Source organism: Dicentrarchus labrax, unplaced genomic scaffold, assembly GCF_905237075.1.
Source record: "Dicentrarchus labrax unplaced genomic scaffold, dlabrax2021, whole genome shotgun sequence".
In the NCBI taxonomy this organism is placed as follows: Eukaryota; Metazoa; Chordata; class Actinopteri; family Moronidae; genus Dicentrarchus; species Dicentrarchus labrax.
Genome location: NW_026136706.1, coordinates 17,050,729 through 17,066,376, shown reverse-complemented (window position 1 = coordinate 17,066,376; position 15,648 = coordinate 17,050,729). Strand labels below are relative to the sequence as shown.

General features: G+C 39.6%; 1 protein-coding gene across 1 annotated transcript; it reads left to right on the top strand.

The window, feature by feature from the left end:
* The first annotated feature begins 466 nt into the window (after positions 1–466).
* On the top strand, positions 467–13,318 carry cog3 (component of oligomeric golgi complex 3). The gene is made up of 23 exons (XM_051404969.1): positions 467–674; positions 962–1,108; positions 1,234–1,295; positions 1,998–2,163; positions 2,705–2,779; positions 3,160–3,252; positions 3,510–3,635; positions 3,755–3,835; positions 3,924–3,967; positions 4,078–4,204; positions 4,870–4,961; positions 5,290–5,429; positions 6,594–6,754; positions 8,741–8,849; positions 8,967–9,085; positions 9,238–9,327; positions 9,940–10,060; positions 10,348–10,436; positions 10,561–10,695; positions 11,170–11,245; positions 11,379–11,506; positions 11,967–12,065; positions 12,232–13,318. Exons 1-23 carry the CDS (start codon positions 507–509, stop codon positions 12,259–12,261), a joined length of 2,478 nt encoding a protein of 825 aa, XP_051260929.1. The 5' UTR covers positions 467–506; the 3' UTR covers positions 12,262–13,318.
* The last annotated feature ends 2,330 nt before the right edge of the window (positions 13,319–15,648 follow it).

Here is a 15,648-nt window from a genome sequence, read left to right as displayed (position 1 = left end):
TTACTATATGAAGATTATGAAACATTGTAACAGAATGTTTAGGCCTATCTATCTTGTATGTGTTATGTATGATTAATTATAATGTATACCTACTAAACCAATGAAAAGTGAATTATGAAGTGACTAATCTTATTTAATTTGAATGTGTTGTAGCCAGCATACACATAACACACTTGTTCAAATAACCAAATTAAACAAAATAAAAGATAAGGAAAGAAAGGAAAAGAAAAGAAAAGACACCTCAAACAACACAAATGCAATCCACAACGGGACATAGACATATAAAAACAAAAATATAAAACAAACTAGCATTAAAGCCAAACAAGTTGTTATAAATAAAATCGAGCAAGACGCTTTTCAAACACTATCCATGAGTATATTTAACTCTTTCATTTATCATTTTCGTTTTGACCTCCACTAAGTGCACTCCACTAAGCCCCGCCCCCACTCCCGGAACAGGAAGTACCTGCGCGTTGCTGCTGACGTTGGTGCTACACAAAGTGGCGATGGCGTTCACAGATCAGTCCCTCCTGGACCTAACGGATAAAGAAACCCGGGAGAAACTGTCGTTATGGGATCGCCGAACCGACGCCATGGCTCCCCTCACGGAGAAACAAATGGACTCTGTCCTGGAGCTCCGGGCCGCCGCTGAAACGCTCTCCGTCCCGGCAGAGGTGAGCTGTGACTCCGTAGCCAGCTAGCCAGCTAACAGGGCTGCTAACTTACTTTCTAAACGTCAGTGAGGTAAAGCAAACCACGGAGCTGCCTCTGTGTGAACCCGGCTCACCTCTCTGCCATGCAAACAGGATGTTAAAGTCAATAATGTCACGGAGTGTTAGCTTGCAGGCTAACTAGCGGGTTTGCGTTTGCACTCCGCCACGTCAAGCCGTGTCCAGCTGTAGCTTCATATGAAGGCGTGTTGTGTATGTTTGGAGACAGAGAGCCCTGCTTTGTTTTGCAGTTGCCCATTGAGGACTTGTGCAGCCTCTCGTCCCGGTCCCTGCAGTCCTCCTTCACAGCGACTGTGCCCGCTTCAACAGAGGACGTCCTGCTCAAGGGTTTCCAGATGCTTGACATGGAGAATGACAGGATAGAAACAGCACAACAGGTGAGTGTCTATGCCAGCAGTGAGCAGTGCTTTAGCCAGTCAGACATGCTATATTATAATTATAATAATAATAATAATAATAATAATGATGCATGGTTTTAATACAATGTCAATTTGTGTTGCAGTTTTTTTCCTGGTTTGCCAAGTTACAGGCAAACATGGACCAGGATAACAGCGTAAAATACAGGTGCATCAATGTTTCCTATGTGCTTCTTTAGAGGGCTCGCTTGGAGAAAGGTTTCCTTAAAGGAGAAATCAGAAACAAAGCGGTGTTATTTACAGTTGTTAGTCAAATTTCATGACTAGTAAACTCAGTGTGCGTTACATTAACATGCTTATTGATTACACAACCCGCACCTACCCACTCAAGGGCTGTAAATACCTGCATCCACTCCACACACCATAACCTAGCCTGATTTCAGACCACTGAACCACTGCTGATGAATTTAATAAAATTCTGCCAAGTCAGTCTGGTTATGAGGCTATTTAGAAATAAACCACAGACGCCAAGATGCACAGATAGAGACACACAATAATTAATGATAAGTCAATGGAGATGCTTCAATCTGTGATAGATCTCAGGTCATCACGCTGTGTGTTCCACAGAGTAGGACCAAAGTAACACAAAGCAAGGCAGAAATTTGCTGTTGTGCTGCTCTGTGGGCTAAACTTTAAACTAACTCTTCTTCACCTCTGGCCACACGCCAGTTAGAGACATCACCGCTGACGTTTTGACCTTTGACAGCTTTGACATCTGCTGTGACACCCCTGTTTAAGGTTTCGGTCAGAGGTGCAACATGCTTGCAATCTATGCGAACCAGTAGGTAGCTTCACTTGATCGCCTTGTCTTTGGGTAAACACACAGATAACATGTCTGCTTTCCCTTCAGGAGAACCAGAGATGATCTAAACTGCTACCAGGAACAATGTGACGCTATTCTGAAAGATGTCAGTGCTGCCCTGGAGCACTTGGACTCTCTTCAGAAACAGTATCTGTTTGTGTCCAATAAGACCGGCACCCTACATGAAGCCTGCGAACAGCTGCTTAAAGAGCAGGTAAGCTGCACACTGTTGTATTCACCTATAAACCCAAGTTACGCAACTAGAGGATCACTGAGACTTGATCAGTAGCAAATGTTTAAATTGTAATGTCATTGAAGTATCTGGTATTTGTATTAATGTCACTCCCAAGCCCAGAAACTGCAGAATTTGCTTTAATGTCTGTATTGGCCTAAACTCTGTGTAAAAACAACTGTGTTAGCCCCCAAAGGAGTCACTGGAGATGACTGGAAATGCATAAGTACCGTACATTATCTAGTTCAAAACAGCATGACAAAGAACAAAAGCTTGTCTGAATATAAAATCACTAGCAAGGTCAAAAAGAAAAAAAAAATCTGTCTACTGCTCATTCTCTTGGTGGCATATTTAATATCTTATTGACGCTGCAGTTTTCATAATGTTTTTTTTTTCCTGCAGAAAGCTGCTTATGTTCTTGAAAATATGTAGATTGGACCATGCGAGCAACCTGAACAGAACTGAAATTAATCTGCCACACTGTATTTTGTCAACTGTGTGTTGTTGTTTTCTCTCTTTGCAGTCAGAGCTTGTTGACCTGGCAGAGAGCATACAGCAGAAACTCTCATATTTTAATGAGTTAGAAAACATAAACACGGTAGGCTGGGTTTCATTGTTGTCTACATCTTGAAACATTTGATAACTAAATGTATGGATTGTGAATTTTTCTGTTTACTTAATTGCTAATTAGATATCAACGTAATAATTATTAATGATCAGAAGTTATTTCCCAGATTAAAAACATTATTCTGAGGAACTTTCCTTTCCTATGTAATTATTTCTGAAAAGTTTCATGAAATTTTGTTTCACCTCCTAAACCTTTCAAATATGAAAGTAAAATCTGTAAAACAGAATTTTTTATTAGGCCTGGTTTCAAAGTTAAAGCGGCACATTTCTGGTAGCAATTACCTAATATTTAAACAAAGAGCTGGAAGGTTATAATTACTTCAAACTGAGCTTCTTCTTTGTCTTTTGCAGAAACTGAACTCACCCACCTTGTCTGTTAATAGTGAAGGCTTTATACCAATGCTGTCAAAATTGGACGACTGCATTGAATATGTTTCGTCACATGTAAGTAGCACAGACAGAACTAAAATTCTGTCTGTGCAGATCTTATTTTATTACCAGTAGTTAAATGATTAAACACTATATCATGTTTTTAATCAATAAATGTGTTCTGTGCTGTTATGGCATATTTATACTAGCGAGAAAAGACCATGACACTATACAGTACGGTTATAACTGCAGGACCCGTGCTACCCTTGCTATCTCTGGTATGTGATCACAATTAAAGCTGTCTAACACTTGCTTATCTCTACCGATTGCAGCCCAATTTCAAGGACTATCCGGTTTATTTGGCAAAGTTTAAACAATGTCTTTCCAAAGCTATGCACTTCATGAAGATCCATATTGTAAACACTATGCAGAATCTTACAAGCCAGTTAACAAAAAGGGTAAGGAAAAGTCACATTTCCTCTTCCTACACAGTCAACAATAGTGTACACAGGCATTGATACTGTTTATGCGCCTAGTCCAATATCAATACTTTGTTTTATTTTTTTGTCTCCCGCAGGATCCAATGGGATTGACCAATGCAGACAATGCCTTTACACTTTACTATGTTAAGTTTAGAGCAGTGGCACCTAAAGTTAGAGTGAGTATAATCTTTTTATTACCCACTGAAATCATGCATCGATAATTTTCTGTAATAAAATTACATTTTCACTTTTTTCCCCTTTCAGTCACTGATTGAACAGATAGAGCAGAGAGCTGACAAGATTCCAGAGTGAGTATGAGCCCATCTCCAGAATAAATAATCAGCTTTTGCATTCCAGTTATATATATTTTTTTACAGTTCTTAAATTAACTCATCCCTCCATGCATTAATGTGAGCAGATACCATCAGCTCCTGGATGAAATCCATCAGTGCTACCTTGACCAGAGAGAGCAGCTCCTCAGTCCTAGCATTACATCCACCATTACTGACCTGACCAACCAAAACAGCAAAGACCATTGCGCTCTGGTAAGGCATGACCAGTTCAAAGCTGAACTGCCCTTTAGTTATCGTAAGGTGACATTTGAGCTTGCAAAGAATGCACAGCGTGGTCCCTCTGGGATGTTTTTTTTGCAGCGTGTGTGGTGCAGACACAAATCTGTGCACATGATGAATGAGTAGAACGTGAGATTGTGCACAGCATTCATCCAAAGCCTACTCCTGTTTTGTTCACATGTGAATTTCTGTGCAGAATGCTGTTTTTGTATCCTCTGTCACACCTCATCTATTAAGCTCTGACTACTGCTCTGTTCCTATAGTGTTTTAAAATTTAACTGACCTAAAGGTTGACAGAATAATTCATGGTAAAATATTTTGAATTTAATTTGATACTTCAGAAAGAACTGATCCAATTTTAGACAGACTATATACTTGAACGCTGTGTTGGCATTTAAAAACACTCCGCTAATTGGCTTGATGGGGATCCTATAATTAAAGGTCAGAATTTCATGCCACAAACGTCATAACGGCCACACCACCTATCTGAGATGTTTATTTTAATGAAACTGCATCTTGTTAATGATTTGTTGTAATGGGTGCCTTCTATCATTTATGTGGGAGGATGTGTTTGTTTGAAGTAGAGAAGCCAGAGCAAAAGAATCTGCAGCGCTTGATCATTATGTGTATTTGCACAGGTTCGCAGTGGCTGTTCCTTCATGGTTCACGTGTGTCAGGATGAACACCAACTGTACAATGAGTTCTTCTCTAAACCTACACCTAAACTAGAGTGAGTATCACACACCTCACTGGTAACATGAGCACTGAACACACTCGTCTCGTAGCACACAAGTTTGTTTAAGGTGTGGCGCTTCAAAATGCCTGATAGCCTTTTCAGGTTTTGCTTGATGTGTTTTGAAATACTAAATTACACAGCATGGGTGGACAATTTGTATCACTATTTAAGAACAGAATTGTTTTTTTTAACAGTTTGCATAATTATTTTTAGGCATTACTTTATTCCTTAACATGAAGGAAAACTTGAAATTAGCAGAAAGTGTAATTTTAGAACTCTTTCAGTTGTACAAAGCAATTAAATGGTGTTTAATCTCTGACAGCGAGCTTCTAGAGAAGTTATGTTTGTCCCTGTATGATGTCCTGCGGCCTCTAATCATCCACATCATCCACCTGGAGACCCTGTCTGAGCTCTGCAGTATCCTCAAGAATGAGATGCTGGAAGACCACGTTCATAATAATGGTAGGTTTTTGTTCTCCTCAAAGCTTGTTACTTATCACATGGGGTGTTGAGTTGAGTTACTAAAATACAGTTGTGCTGCAGTTTGGGGATTAAACTTTTTGCCTGATATCACTAAATATGTATGTGTAAAAACATCAGATCTCTGGTTTAGGGAGGGTTACATAGCGAACAATTTCTTGGTGAGAACCAGTTGCCCTGCAACCAGCAAAATCTCCCGATTCAACAAACACGATACAATGTGTTAATTAGTGCGCTTTAGATATGGTGGTCAGTTGATTTTGTTACTTTGGACGAAACCAGGCTAGCTGGCTGCAGGCGAGTTTTTACTGTACAGAGTTGAGAGGGGGAATCGATCTTCTCCTCTTAACTCTCTGCAAGAAAGTGAATCAGCCTGTCTCCAAAATGTCAAACTATTCCTTTGTGTTTCTCAAATATTACACAGGGATTTTGTGAAAACTTTTTCATGGTACAGTTAGTAGTTTGCTTCTGGGTTCTTATTCTCTCCTCTTCTACCCGTTCTAATATACAGTAGATATGAAAAGTCTACACACACATATGAAATTGCAGATTTTTAAAATGGAAAGAAATAACAACAATGGTGCCCCCATGTACCGGGTTCAAATCCGACCTGTGGCCCTTTGCTGCGTGTCATCCCCTCTCTCTCTCCCCCCTTTCCTGTCACTCTTCAGCTGTCACTGTCAATTAAAGGCAATAAAAGCCCTGAAAAATATATACCAAAAAAAGAAATAACGACAATGTAAAAATCTGACTTGTTCCATCTTTAGTGTGATCTTCCAACAAACAACAATCTGAAGAAGAAAGCAATTATTAGAAAAAAAATTTTAAAGCACCATATGCATTTATTACAGCAGTAAGTCTTTGTGAATAGGTTTCTATTAACTTTAAACATCTAGAATTAGAAATGTTATCCGGATTTTGCAAATAAAGTTCCTTCAGATTGCAAATAGATCTCCTGTGTACTCCTCCTGAAAGATTGTGTAGACTTTATATCCACTGTACATCAACTTTATACTTCAGACCCTATGGGACTTGTATCTGATAATCTATTCACAAAACAACAAAAGGCTGGACTAGAGGGCAAAGTTCGTTGTGGTTTTGATATTGGCTCGACTGTAAACTGACCTCTTATGTGATTTTATTCAGTTGCTCAGTTGGAGGCCTTTGATGCATTAGTGAAGCAGATGCTGGAGGATGTCCAGGAGAGACTGGTCTACAGGACTCACATTTACATCCAGACTGATATCACAGGCTACAACCCAGCTCCAGGGGATCTGGCCTATCCCGAGAAACTGGAGATGATGGAAGTAAGTCTTGGTTGGTGAAAGAGATGTATTTTTTCCCTTTTTAACGTCTTCAAAAACAAAACCTCCTGTAATTGTAATCAGCTCAGCTTTTACTCAACCATCTTTACACAACATGGCTGGAATTATGGCTGTAACTAATTAATATTTTCATAATTTTTTTTTATCTAGATTTTTTTTAGATTAATTGTTTAGTCTGTAAAATGTCAAAAATAGAAAAGAAAGTACCCATCAAGATAATAATATGAAAATGCTTGTTAAAGCTGCAGGTAATTAATTATATGTTTTGTCATATTCACTAAAACTCTCACTATATCCTTACGGTATTACATGAGTCAGATACTCTGTAAAAATAGATACTTTAGGACCCTGGGAATTATGCTGCTTTCCATTTGTCTCGTGAACTCGGAACCCGAGTTGTTCTGCCGCGAGAACGTGACGTCATTGCCTGGCTTGTACCACTTATAGCGTTCCATTTGTCTTTGGGCATTACGAGTCGGAAAGAAGTGCAGCAGCTGTGTTGTTATTGTTTGTGGCTCATCTAAACAAGCTCAATGTGAAATAATAATAAGTTTTTCTACAGAAACACTAACATTTCAAGTAATTCCGTTATTGCAAGTCTTACATTTCAATAATATTTTGCCATTTTCGCCTATTTCAGTTTCAACAAGTGCTGTGGCGTTTGTCTCGAGCCACCAGGGGCAGTGGCGGGCTACTGTTATTGTTAGCTACATTAGCCTATTTAGCAAACCAGCTCGAAAACAAAACCTTACTTGTATTGCACGCACAGCAACACTGTGCAATGCATAAATTGGTGACCGGACTAAAGCAGCAATGTAAACAAGTGTGTAGGAGCATTTAAAATCGACATTAAAACGACCAACATAGTACAAATACAAAGAAAATACATCTTAATATGGGCGCTGCCATCTTTGTTTTGCAGGTCGTACGTGACCCCCCGTCCAGCTCGGGGTACCCTGAGGCACCCTGAGCTGGACGGCTGAAATTCCGACCCAAAGGGGGTGTGTCTCGGTGAAATCTTGCGAGATAGCTGCGAGATTTACACTTTCCAACTCGGATTCCGAGTTCACGAGACAAATGGAAAGCAGCATTAGACTCAACAGTCAGCTATCTTCAAGCTTCTAACCCAAAGCATCTTTCTATCATTGTTGGCTCTGATTGGTTGCTTTCGTTCAGGCCCGGTGGATTCTTGCAAATGCCATTAAGAGCACTAGAACAAGTCAGAGGAACCAGATTTTTTTTCTGAGTATCCGTCTCATATACTACTGTCAGAACACAGGGAAATTCAGAAATAATGACCTAAAGTTATTTTTTAAATTTAAAAAAAAGTTACCTGCTGCAGCTTTAAGTGGGTTAGGGTTAGGATGCACAACTGTCTGCAGGTCCTTGAAAAGTCTTCAGTTGAATTATATGTTGATTTAAGTCTTGCAAGACCTTTGGTTTGTTATCTTCACATGTATTTAAAAATGTCTAATCTGACATCTGACTGATGTTTTGAGGCTCTTGAATGTGTTGCTTGGACAACTTTATCTAAATATCAAATCTCTTTATTGTGCATCCATATGCTCTGGTGTTTCTCTAGATACTTATCTGTCTCTCTGATGTTTTTTCAGCAAGTGTAATTTTATTTAATGTTAAGCTTTTAAAACCTGCAGAGGTCCCATTGATGCAAAAAGCAAATTTAAGACCTTGAAATGTTTTTTCTGTTAAATATGCCTTTGAGTCTTAATTTATATTTAACAACTCGTAAATGTTTTGCATCTACACTATTTTCCTACTAGGAAATCTCCCTGCTACTCTTGATATTCCTTTAGATGTTTATTCGGCTTTCTGTCTGCTTGTTAGATTTTATTTTCTATTAATTTAGCCTTTGAAAACCTTTTGTTGGGCGCAAATGGAAAACAAAACTCTCTATATTCTATTCTTCTCTCTATTTACTAACCCTTGCCTCTTTTTTGACATCAATAGAGAATTGCTCAGAGCTTGAAGGAAGAGCAGAAGAAGCAGATGTCACAAGAGCCCATGTTTTCTGATGTTCAGCTGGAGGATCCTGATGGTAGAAGAAACAGTAATGCCGGTCTGTTTCCAGAATTATGACACATGCTTTTTAATTAAAAAAAATTATTTTTTTTACAACTTTTGGTGTTATTGTCATTTGCCTGATGGCTCTTCCTCCATTGTACGATCAATACAGGGAACGTCGAAGCATCAAGCCTACAGACTTCTATCTCTCCTGCTGATCTGCATGGCATGTGGTACCCTACTGTCAGGCGAACGCTGGTTTGTCTGTCCAAGCTCTACAGATGTATAGATGTGAGTCTTCATTTTGTGTGTCTATAATTTATAGTCCTATCCTAAAATATGGCAGGGTGTGTGGTATGTATGTATATATATATATATATATATATATTTGTTTCACTTCAGTGCTTATTCTTGTGTCTTACTTTGACTTGGTCTCTTTCCAGAGAGCAGTCTTCCAGGGTTTATCTCAAGAAGCCTTATCTGCCTGCATCCAGTCTCTGCTTAAAGCTTCAGATATCATCCTTAAAAACAAGGTTGGCACACATGGTTAAGAATAGAGTATGTTTTTGTATTTTAACTGACATTTTCAGATTTTTATTATTATCAAAATAGCTGGAAAATTGACTTTGTTTTGACATAGTAAATAAGATCAGTTCCTTCTGTTATTCAAATTCCTTCCGGCTACAGGATCCTTAACTAAAGCAGCTGGGATGTCATTTAAAGTTTATTTTAATGGGTGCTTTATTATGCTCTACAGAGTGTTCAGCAGACCATCCTTTATTTATGGGCTTCTCTCACCTTCAAATTTGCTATCTATCTGTGCTAACTGGCCCGTTTCAACCTAACACTTCAAATTAAAGCAGCAGCATCAATCTCAGAGGATGCGTTCCCACCCAGTGTTGATGATGTCTTTTTCCAATGTTTTAGTCACTAGCCGAGCAATAAATGGTTTTAGCTGCCTTTTTTGTCACAGTAATATGTCCCTTTCTTGGTATGGTTAATCAGTAGTTATTAATTAGACATATCCCGTTATCATCTCTGAGCCTGTGCTTTTCATGTTCTCTGTAGCTTGTATAGTCAGCAGATGCCCTTTTGTGTTGGCAGCCTGCAGTGTGGATTTAACAGTGTGTTATCACTTTCTGTAGACGCAAATAGATGGGCAACTTTTCCTGATCAAGCACCTGCTGATAATGCGTGAACAGATTGCCCCATTTCACACCGATTTTGCCATCAAGGAAATCTCACTGGACCTGAAGAAAACGCGAGGTAAGATAATTAAAGGTGGAGGGAACATTGGTGTTCAGCTCCATAAAGCCAGTCATTACATTCTCATGCTCATTAAGCAACTTGTGCCTATCACATGCACCAGTGGCAACAACTAATGTGGAAATTACAGTGTAATCCAACACCATAATGTACATTAACCGATGGCTCACAGGGCAGATTTGCTCCTCCTATCACCCTTATCTCAGTCAAGGTCATATTAAATTTGTAGCACTAGAGGGCACTCTAATTCTACACCAGCCCAGATTTAATCTCTGCTTTGTGTTAAGATGCTGCCTTCAAAATCCTGAACCCTAAGGCTGTTCCCAAATTCTTCCGACTTAACAGTCACAACGCCATACTTGAATTCCTGTTGGAGGTAGTGTTTTTTATTTTTTTTTGACTATTAAAGATACCATACGCTTTATGTACTTTGATAGCACCCTGCCTTAAGGGAAATGCCACTTGATAGTGCTAAAGTCTTTTTCTCTGTGGCCCCCCAGGGAACACCGGAGATAAAGGAGCACTACATTGACTCTAAGAAGGATGTAGACCGACACCTGAAGTTCAGCTGTGAGCAGTTCATCCAGCAGCAAACCCAGATCTTTGTGGGGAACCTTGAGGAGTTTCTCACCAAGGTAACTGTTAGAGCGAAGGCAGACTTAGCCCCAAGCAGCGACGGCTCATTCTGACCTTCATTTTTTTTCTTTTCGGCTTTTACCTTTTTAAAAACCATTTAAAAAAAAAAAGGTCTCAGTACTTTACTGACAACTAATGATAAAATGGCTGTTTTTCATCTAGGTCATCTAATTCTGTTGCTAGGTATTACTGTGTGTATACGCATGTGTTTTGATATTTTATTGTGTCCTGAAATCTTTCAGTGCTGTAATTGTGCTGTAATAATTAAATGCCGGATGTTTTTCTTCTCTCTCTCTCTCTCCACCTCACTTAATTTTCTTTTATCATTCAAGTACCGTTCTTTGTCTAATTAAAGACTGGGTTGAATTGGCCCAATTGGCAACACAGCTTCTTGTGCTCGCCCGTATGCTTACAGTAACACCAGCACAAAGGCTCAGAATCAGATGTTTTGTTTTGACTGTGTCTGCACTCAGGTCGCAGCTCTTAAAACTATGGCTATCCAAGGTGGTCCCACGTACAGTCTGTCTCAGCAACCTTGGGCACAACCAGGTAAGATTTGTCTCAGGAAACGCCACTGGCATCATACTGTAATTCATCAAAACTTGTATAGCGAATGCTAGAGGGCATGTCAATGTTTTTTCCCTTTTTTTCCCTCAGTACTTTTTTTTTTTTCTCTTTTCAGCAAAGATCAACGATATAGTGATGGCTACCTACCGGGTGATGAAGAGCAAGCTGCCAAGCACTTTACAGAGCATGTCCTTGTACTTAGCCAATAGAGACACAGAGTTCATCCTTTTCAAGCCTGTCCGGGTGGGTGGCAGAAATGTTAGGTTGTAGCATGTACTGCATGAGTCAATTTCTTTTCAAGTCATTGTTAAAACTCCACGAATCCTTCATACAGCATTTACCAAGCACAAATACCACATGGTTGCATTCAAAGGTCCAATCAGTAATTATAATAATAAGTCACTGGCCTCAATCGATTTTGGAGGGATATAGATTACAATCCTGTGATTTAATTCTAGTCTTGGGCTGACTTTTTTGCTTGGCGATTGTGCCGTTAGCTATAAATGATCAGTGTGATTGAACTCTAATAGAGAAATCTTTGTGCTGCCTGTGTACTGTTCATCAAGGTGCCAGGTGAAGCTGAATGAGAGAGAAACAAAATTCTAGCGGTTGACATGGAAACAAGACAGTGAGGGCACGTAGGCCAGATGGAAATGTATTAATTTCCCTCCAGCACTCAGTAATAGGATGTCTTTTTCCACAGAATAACATCCAGCAGGTATTCCAAAGACTGCACGCCTTGCTTCAGGAGGAATACAGCGGAGAAGACCTTCAAATCGTTGCGTGTCCATCTATGGAGCAGGTACAGTACTGTTGGATTAGCACAGCCCAAAGGCCCCTGACATAGTTTTAATAATACCGCTGCAACATTCAAAACTGCTGAGAGCCACTTAAGTGGAGAAACGTTTGATAACGAATGCCGGCTAAACCACGCTGAGCACTCATGATTTTTCACGGCTCTCTTTCAGATTAACTTACTCCTGTCTGTGAATAAGTAATGTCCGAGTCTGACGTGTGGCGATGCCGGTGAACACCCTCTGGATAGCAATGGGATGTTGCAACTCCAACCATGACCAGGAGCTGTGAGGCTGAGTAGGGGAGATGACTAGAGAACTGTACCTGAGTTGCAAGCTGGACTGGGAGCGCTGAACTTACAAGAAAAAAAAAAACCTTGCACAAGGCCAAAGATTTTCTGACAGAAGCTCAAGTAGCTGCAAGTATGTTGAAGTCCATAGTGCATAACAAACTGGAAAGTGGAGGGTTTTATTTTTGGGTTCTGACTTGATCATTTGGTTTGACTCAAATTGAAGGCGGTGTTGTGTTTAGGGGTTGTTTTCATGTAGGAGAAATCCATTTTGACAAGGGTTAGTGATCACAGTTGCGTCTCTTAACACCAAATTGTTTTGAATCAAAATAATTTGCACACTGTATGAGGGTGGGGGAGGGGAGGAATTATATTAAGAGTGTTCAGATAAGGACACTTAGGGTGTGCAGAAAAAAAGGCACTAAAGGGTTGTTCATCAGCCAGGTAGCTAATGGCCAGTCCTAGATTCTCTCAGTGGGTCTGGAAGGATAACGAGCAAAATGCTGCAACATATTTTATTACTTTATTTTAAAATGTAACATTCAGTAGAACTCTATGGTGATCTGATGTGCTAGGGGACGCTCAGGTCTAACAGGTTATCCCCCTCTGATCATAGCAAAATTCTCACAGCTGTCTTTACTTGTCAGATGTTTTCTTAAGGAAGAAATACATTTTTGATATTCTGTTGCAAATATATATAAAAAAAAGAAATGCAATGAAATCTTACGTTTTATACTTTTTCTTTTTATAAATGGGTTGATTAAAACTAATATACTTTTACTTTTTGACAGATGACTTTGGCAGTTTTGCACTGTATACTGAGTTATGGATATGTTTTCCTAGTGGTCTTCACAGAGTAACAAAAAGTAACAGGACACTGTCAATGTAACCTGTGCTTTGGTGTGTCCCCTGTAAAATGATGTGTACAGTTATACTATTTATGAACGTTCTGATTAAAAAAAAAAAGTTAATGTTCTTTGGTTTTATTTTTAGAAAGCACTTTGTTGTTGAATTCAGATTCTCTGAACGCTGCAGTACGAGTCACTTCACACAAATGAAAAAACTGCCATTCAAGGACATCGTCGGCTTTAGGGGGTCTTCTTGGCAGGCTGTTGCTGCTTCATTGGCAGCCGCCGTCTTTCCATCTGTGAGATGAGGCTTCGCCGGGGCTTGACCTTCTGCGGACTGACAGTCTTTTGATAGGTGATGAGGGACTGGATGTTCTGGAGTAGGACATTGATCTCTGCACTCTTCTGCTGCACATGCCTCTGAAGCATGTCAAGCCCTGGCAGCGATAGACCTTCGCCTTGATTCTGCTACGACGGCGAGGAAATACAAAGTAAAGCAGAGTCAATGATTTGGCCTAAAATCCCTTTCCGCTAATGCTACTAATGAATATTTATACTACAAGCCAGCCACACTAACTTACTTTAAATTTTGCCCCGACATGAAGCTGTACACTGCGTTCGCCAGTGGTGAAACTGATGGAGATGTGCTCCTGGGACTGGATGCGGATGCTGAGGTTAGGGCTCAGTGTCAGGCTGATGGGCTGCCAGGGCGGAGCATGAACATGATGCTTATTGTCCAGCCAACTCCAGTGTTTCTTAAATTCTCCTGTGTCACTGCTGTAGGTGCCTCCCCCTGGAGTCAGATTCACCCTAATAAAGAGAAGCAGCTTGTGAACTATAAGCCCCTCAGGGGTTTTATTGTCTCACCCAGACAGGTTGTTATTTCTGTCTGCTGCCAATTTGATCAATAATTAAAACAAACTAAACTTGAAATGCTTCTACAGAGAGCTGGTGATAATGAAATAGATTTTAATTACTAAATAAAGGGCAGATTTTAAATCAGTTAAATTTACACTATGAAAAAAATAATACTGGGAATGATTAAACAACCAATCATACCAAATACAGCCATTGTTGTGGTAACAGGTACCCTGTCCTGTGCTGGTGAACACTGCCTGAATGTGAGGCTGCAGATGTTTGTCTTCCAGGACCACCACACAAGACCAGTCAGCCGTTAGTGCAGCAGATACAAGAATAGCAAGCCTTCCTGAAGGATAGCTTTTAAATATGGTTAAGGTGAACAATCAAACATTAAGAATTTATGGTAGTGTGTCCTTTAGATTCACTTTAAAAGGATACCAAACCTGCCCGGTTCCATCTGGTAAAATCACCATGAATGTTTGACCATTCTTGTAGTGTTTGACAAGTGGCGTCGTCCTCTGTTGAACCAAATAGATTTAATAATTAGGCTTCTGTATGCTCAGCTGTCGCCGTGATAGGGTCTCACCTCACTTGTTTAAAAAACAAGTGTGATTTCAACATATGACAATACCTTCTGTCCAGCATATTTTCCATTTAAAGAGAAAATGTGTTCAGAATCAGTCGTTTCTGTTTCAGACAATGGAACTTCCTTGGCAGTATCATCCGCGAGTCCATTGTGTTGGGTTGCAGATACTTGCTGTTTGTGTCCTGTAATGTAGTTAAAGGTGTGGATGACATGGATGAACACAAGGGAAAGATAAGTAAATTGAATCTGTCTGTGGAAGATGGTGTGTGTGTGTGTAACCTGCTTTAGGGGTCTGATCATCTGAGCTCCTTTTAAATTCCAAACCTTTCAACCTGCAGTGTGTCATGGAAAATGTAGCATCAGACATTCAATGGCATGGAAATTTAATTTGAAAACCATTTAATGGTGGAGGCCAATAATGGACGAGAGCAATCCTGACCTTTGATCTTCCTGCATCGCTGGGTCCCTATCAGTCATGGGTTTCTCAGTGATAACTGATACACCCTTCAGCAAAACCCATGCCTTCTCACAGCAGAAAAACTGACACAAAGAGAGAAAGAAGACTCGTGAAAATGTAGAAATGCAACAAAATTCTGACTTCTGATTTAAAGCAAATTTGCTCTTATTATTTATGCATATTTTTATCATTATTCAGCGCCTACGGAAGCAAATAATAGCCTAGATGTAATCTAACCATTACTGAATCCTTCTTATTTTAACAATCAAATACCACACCATTTATAGCATTGAAATATTAAAATTTTAAAAATCTAAATTCATATGATTTTCAGTAGTTATTATCAAGTAGTTTCAAGTAGTTCACAAATACAGACAGAAACAGGTCTCAAAAATCTGGGCTGCCAAGGATACTTTTTGTTCTTGTATTTTAGGGAGGTCAGACGTGCGGGCCACTGAATGAAATAATCTCTGATCCAACCACTCATTCTGAATTTGTAAACTCTAAAAAAAAAACAACAACAGTAACATTCCACAGCCGTGCTAGCTG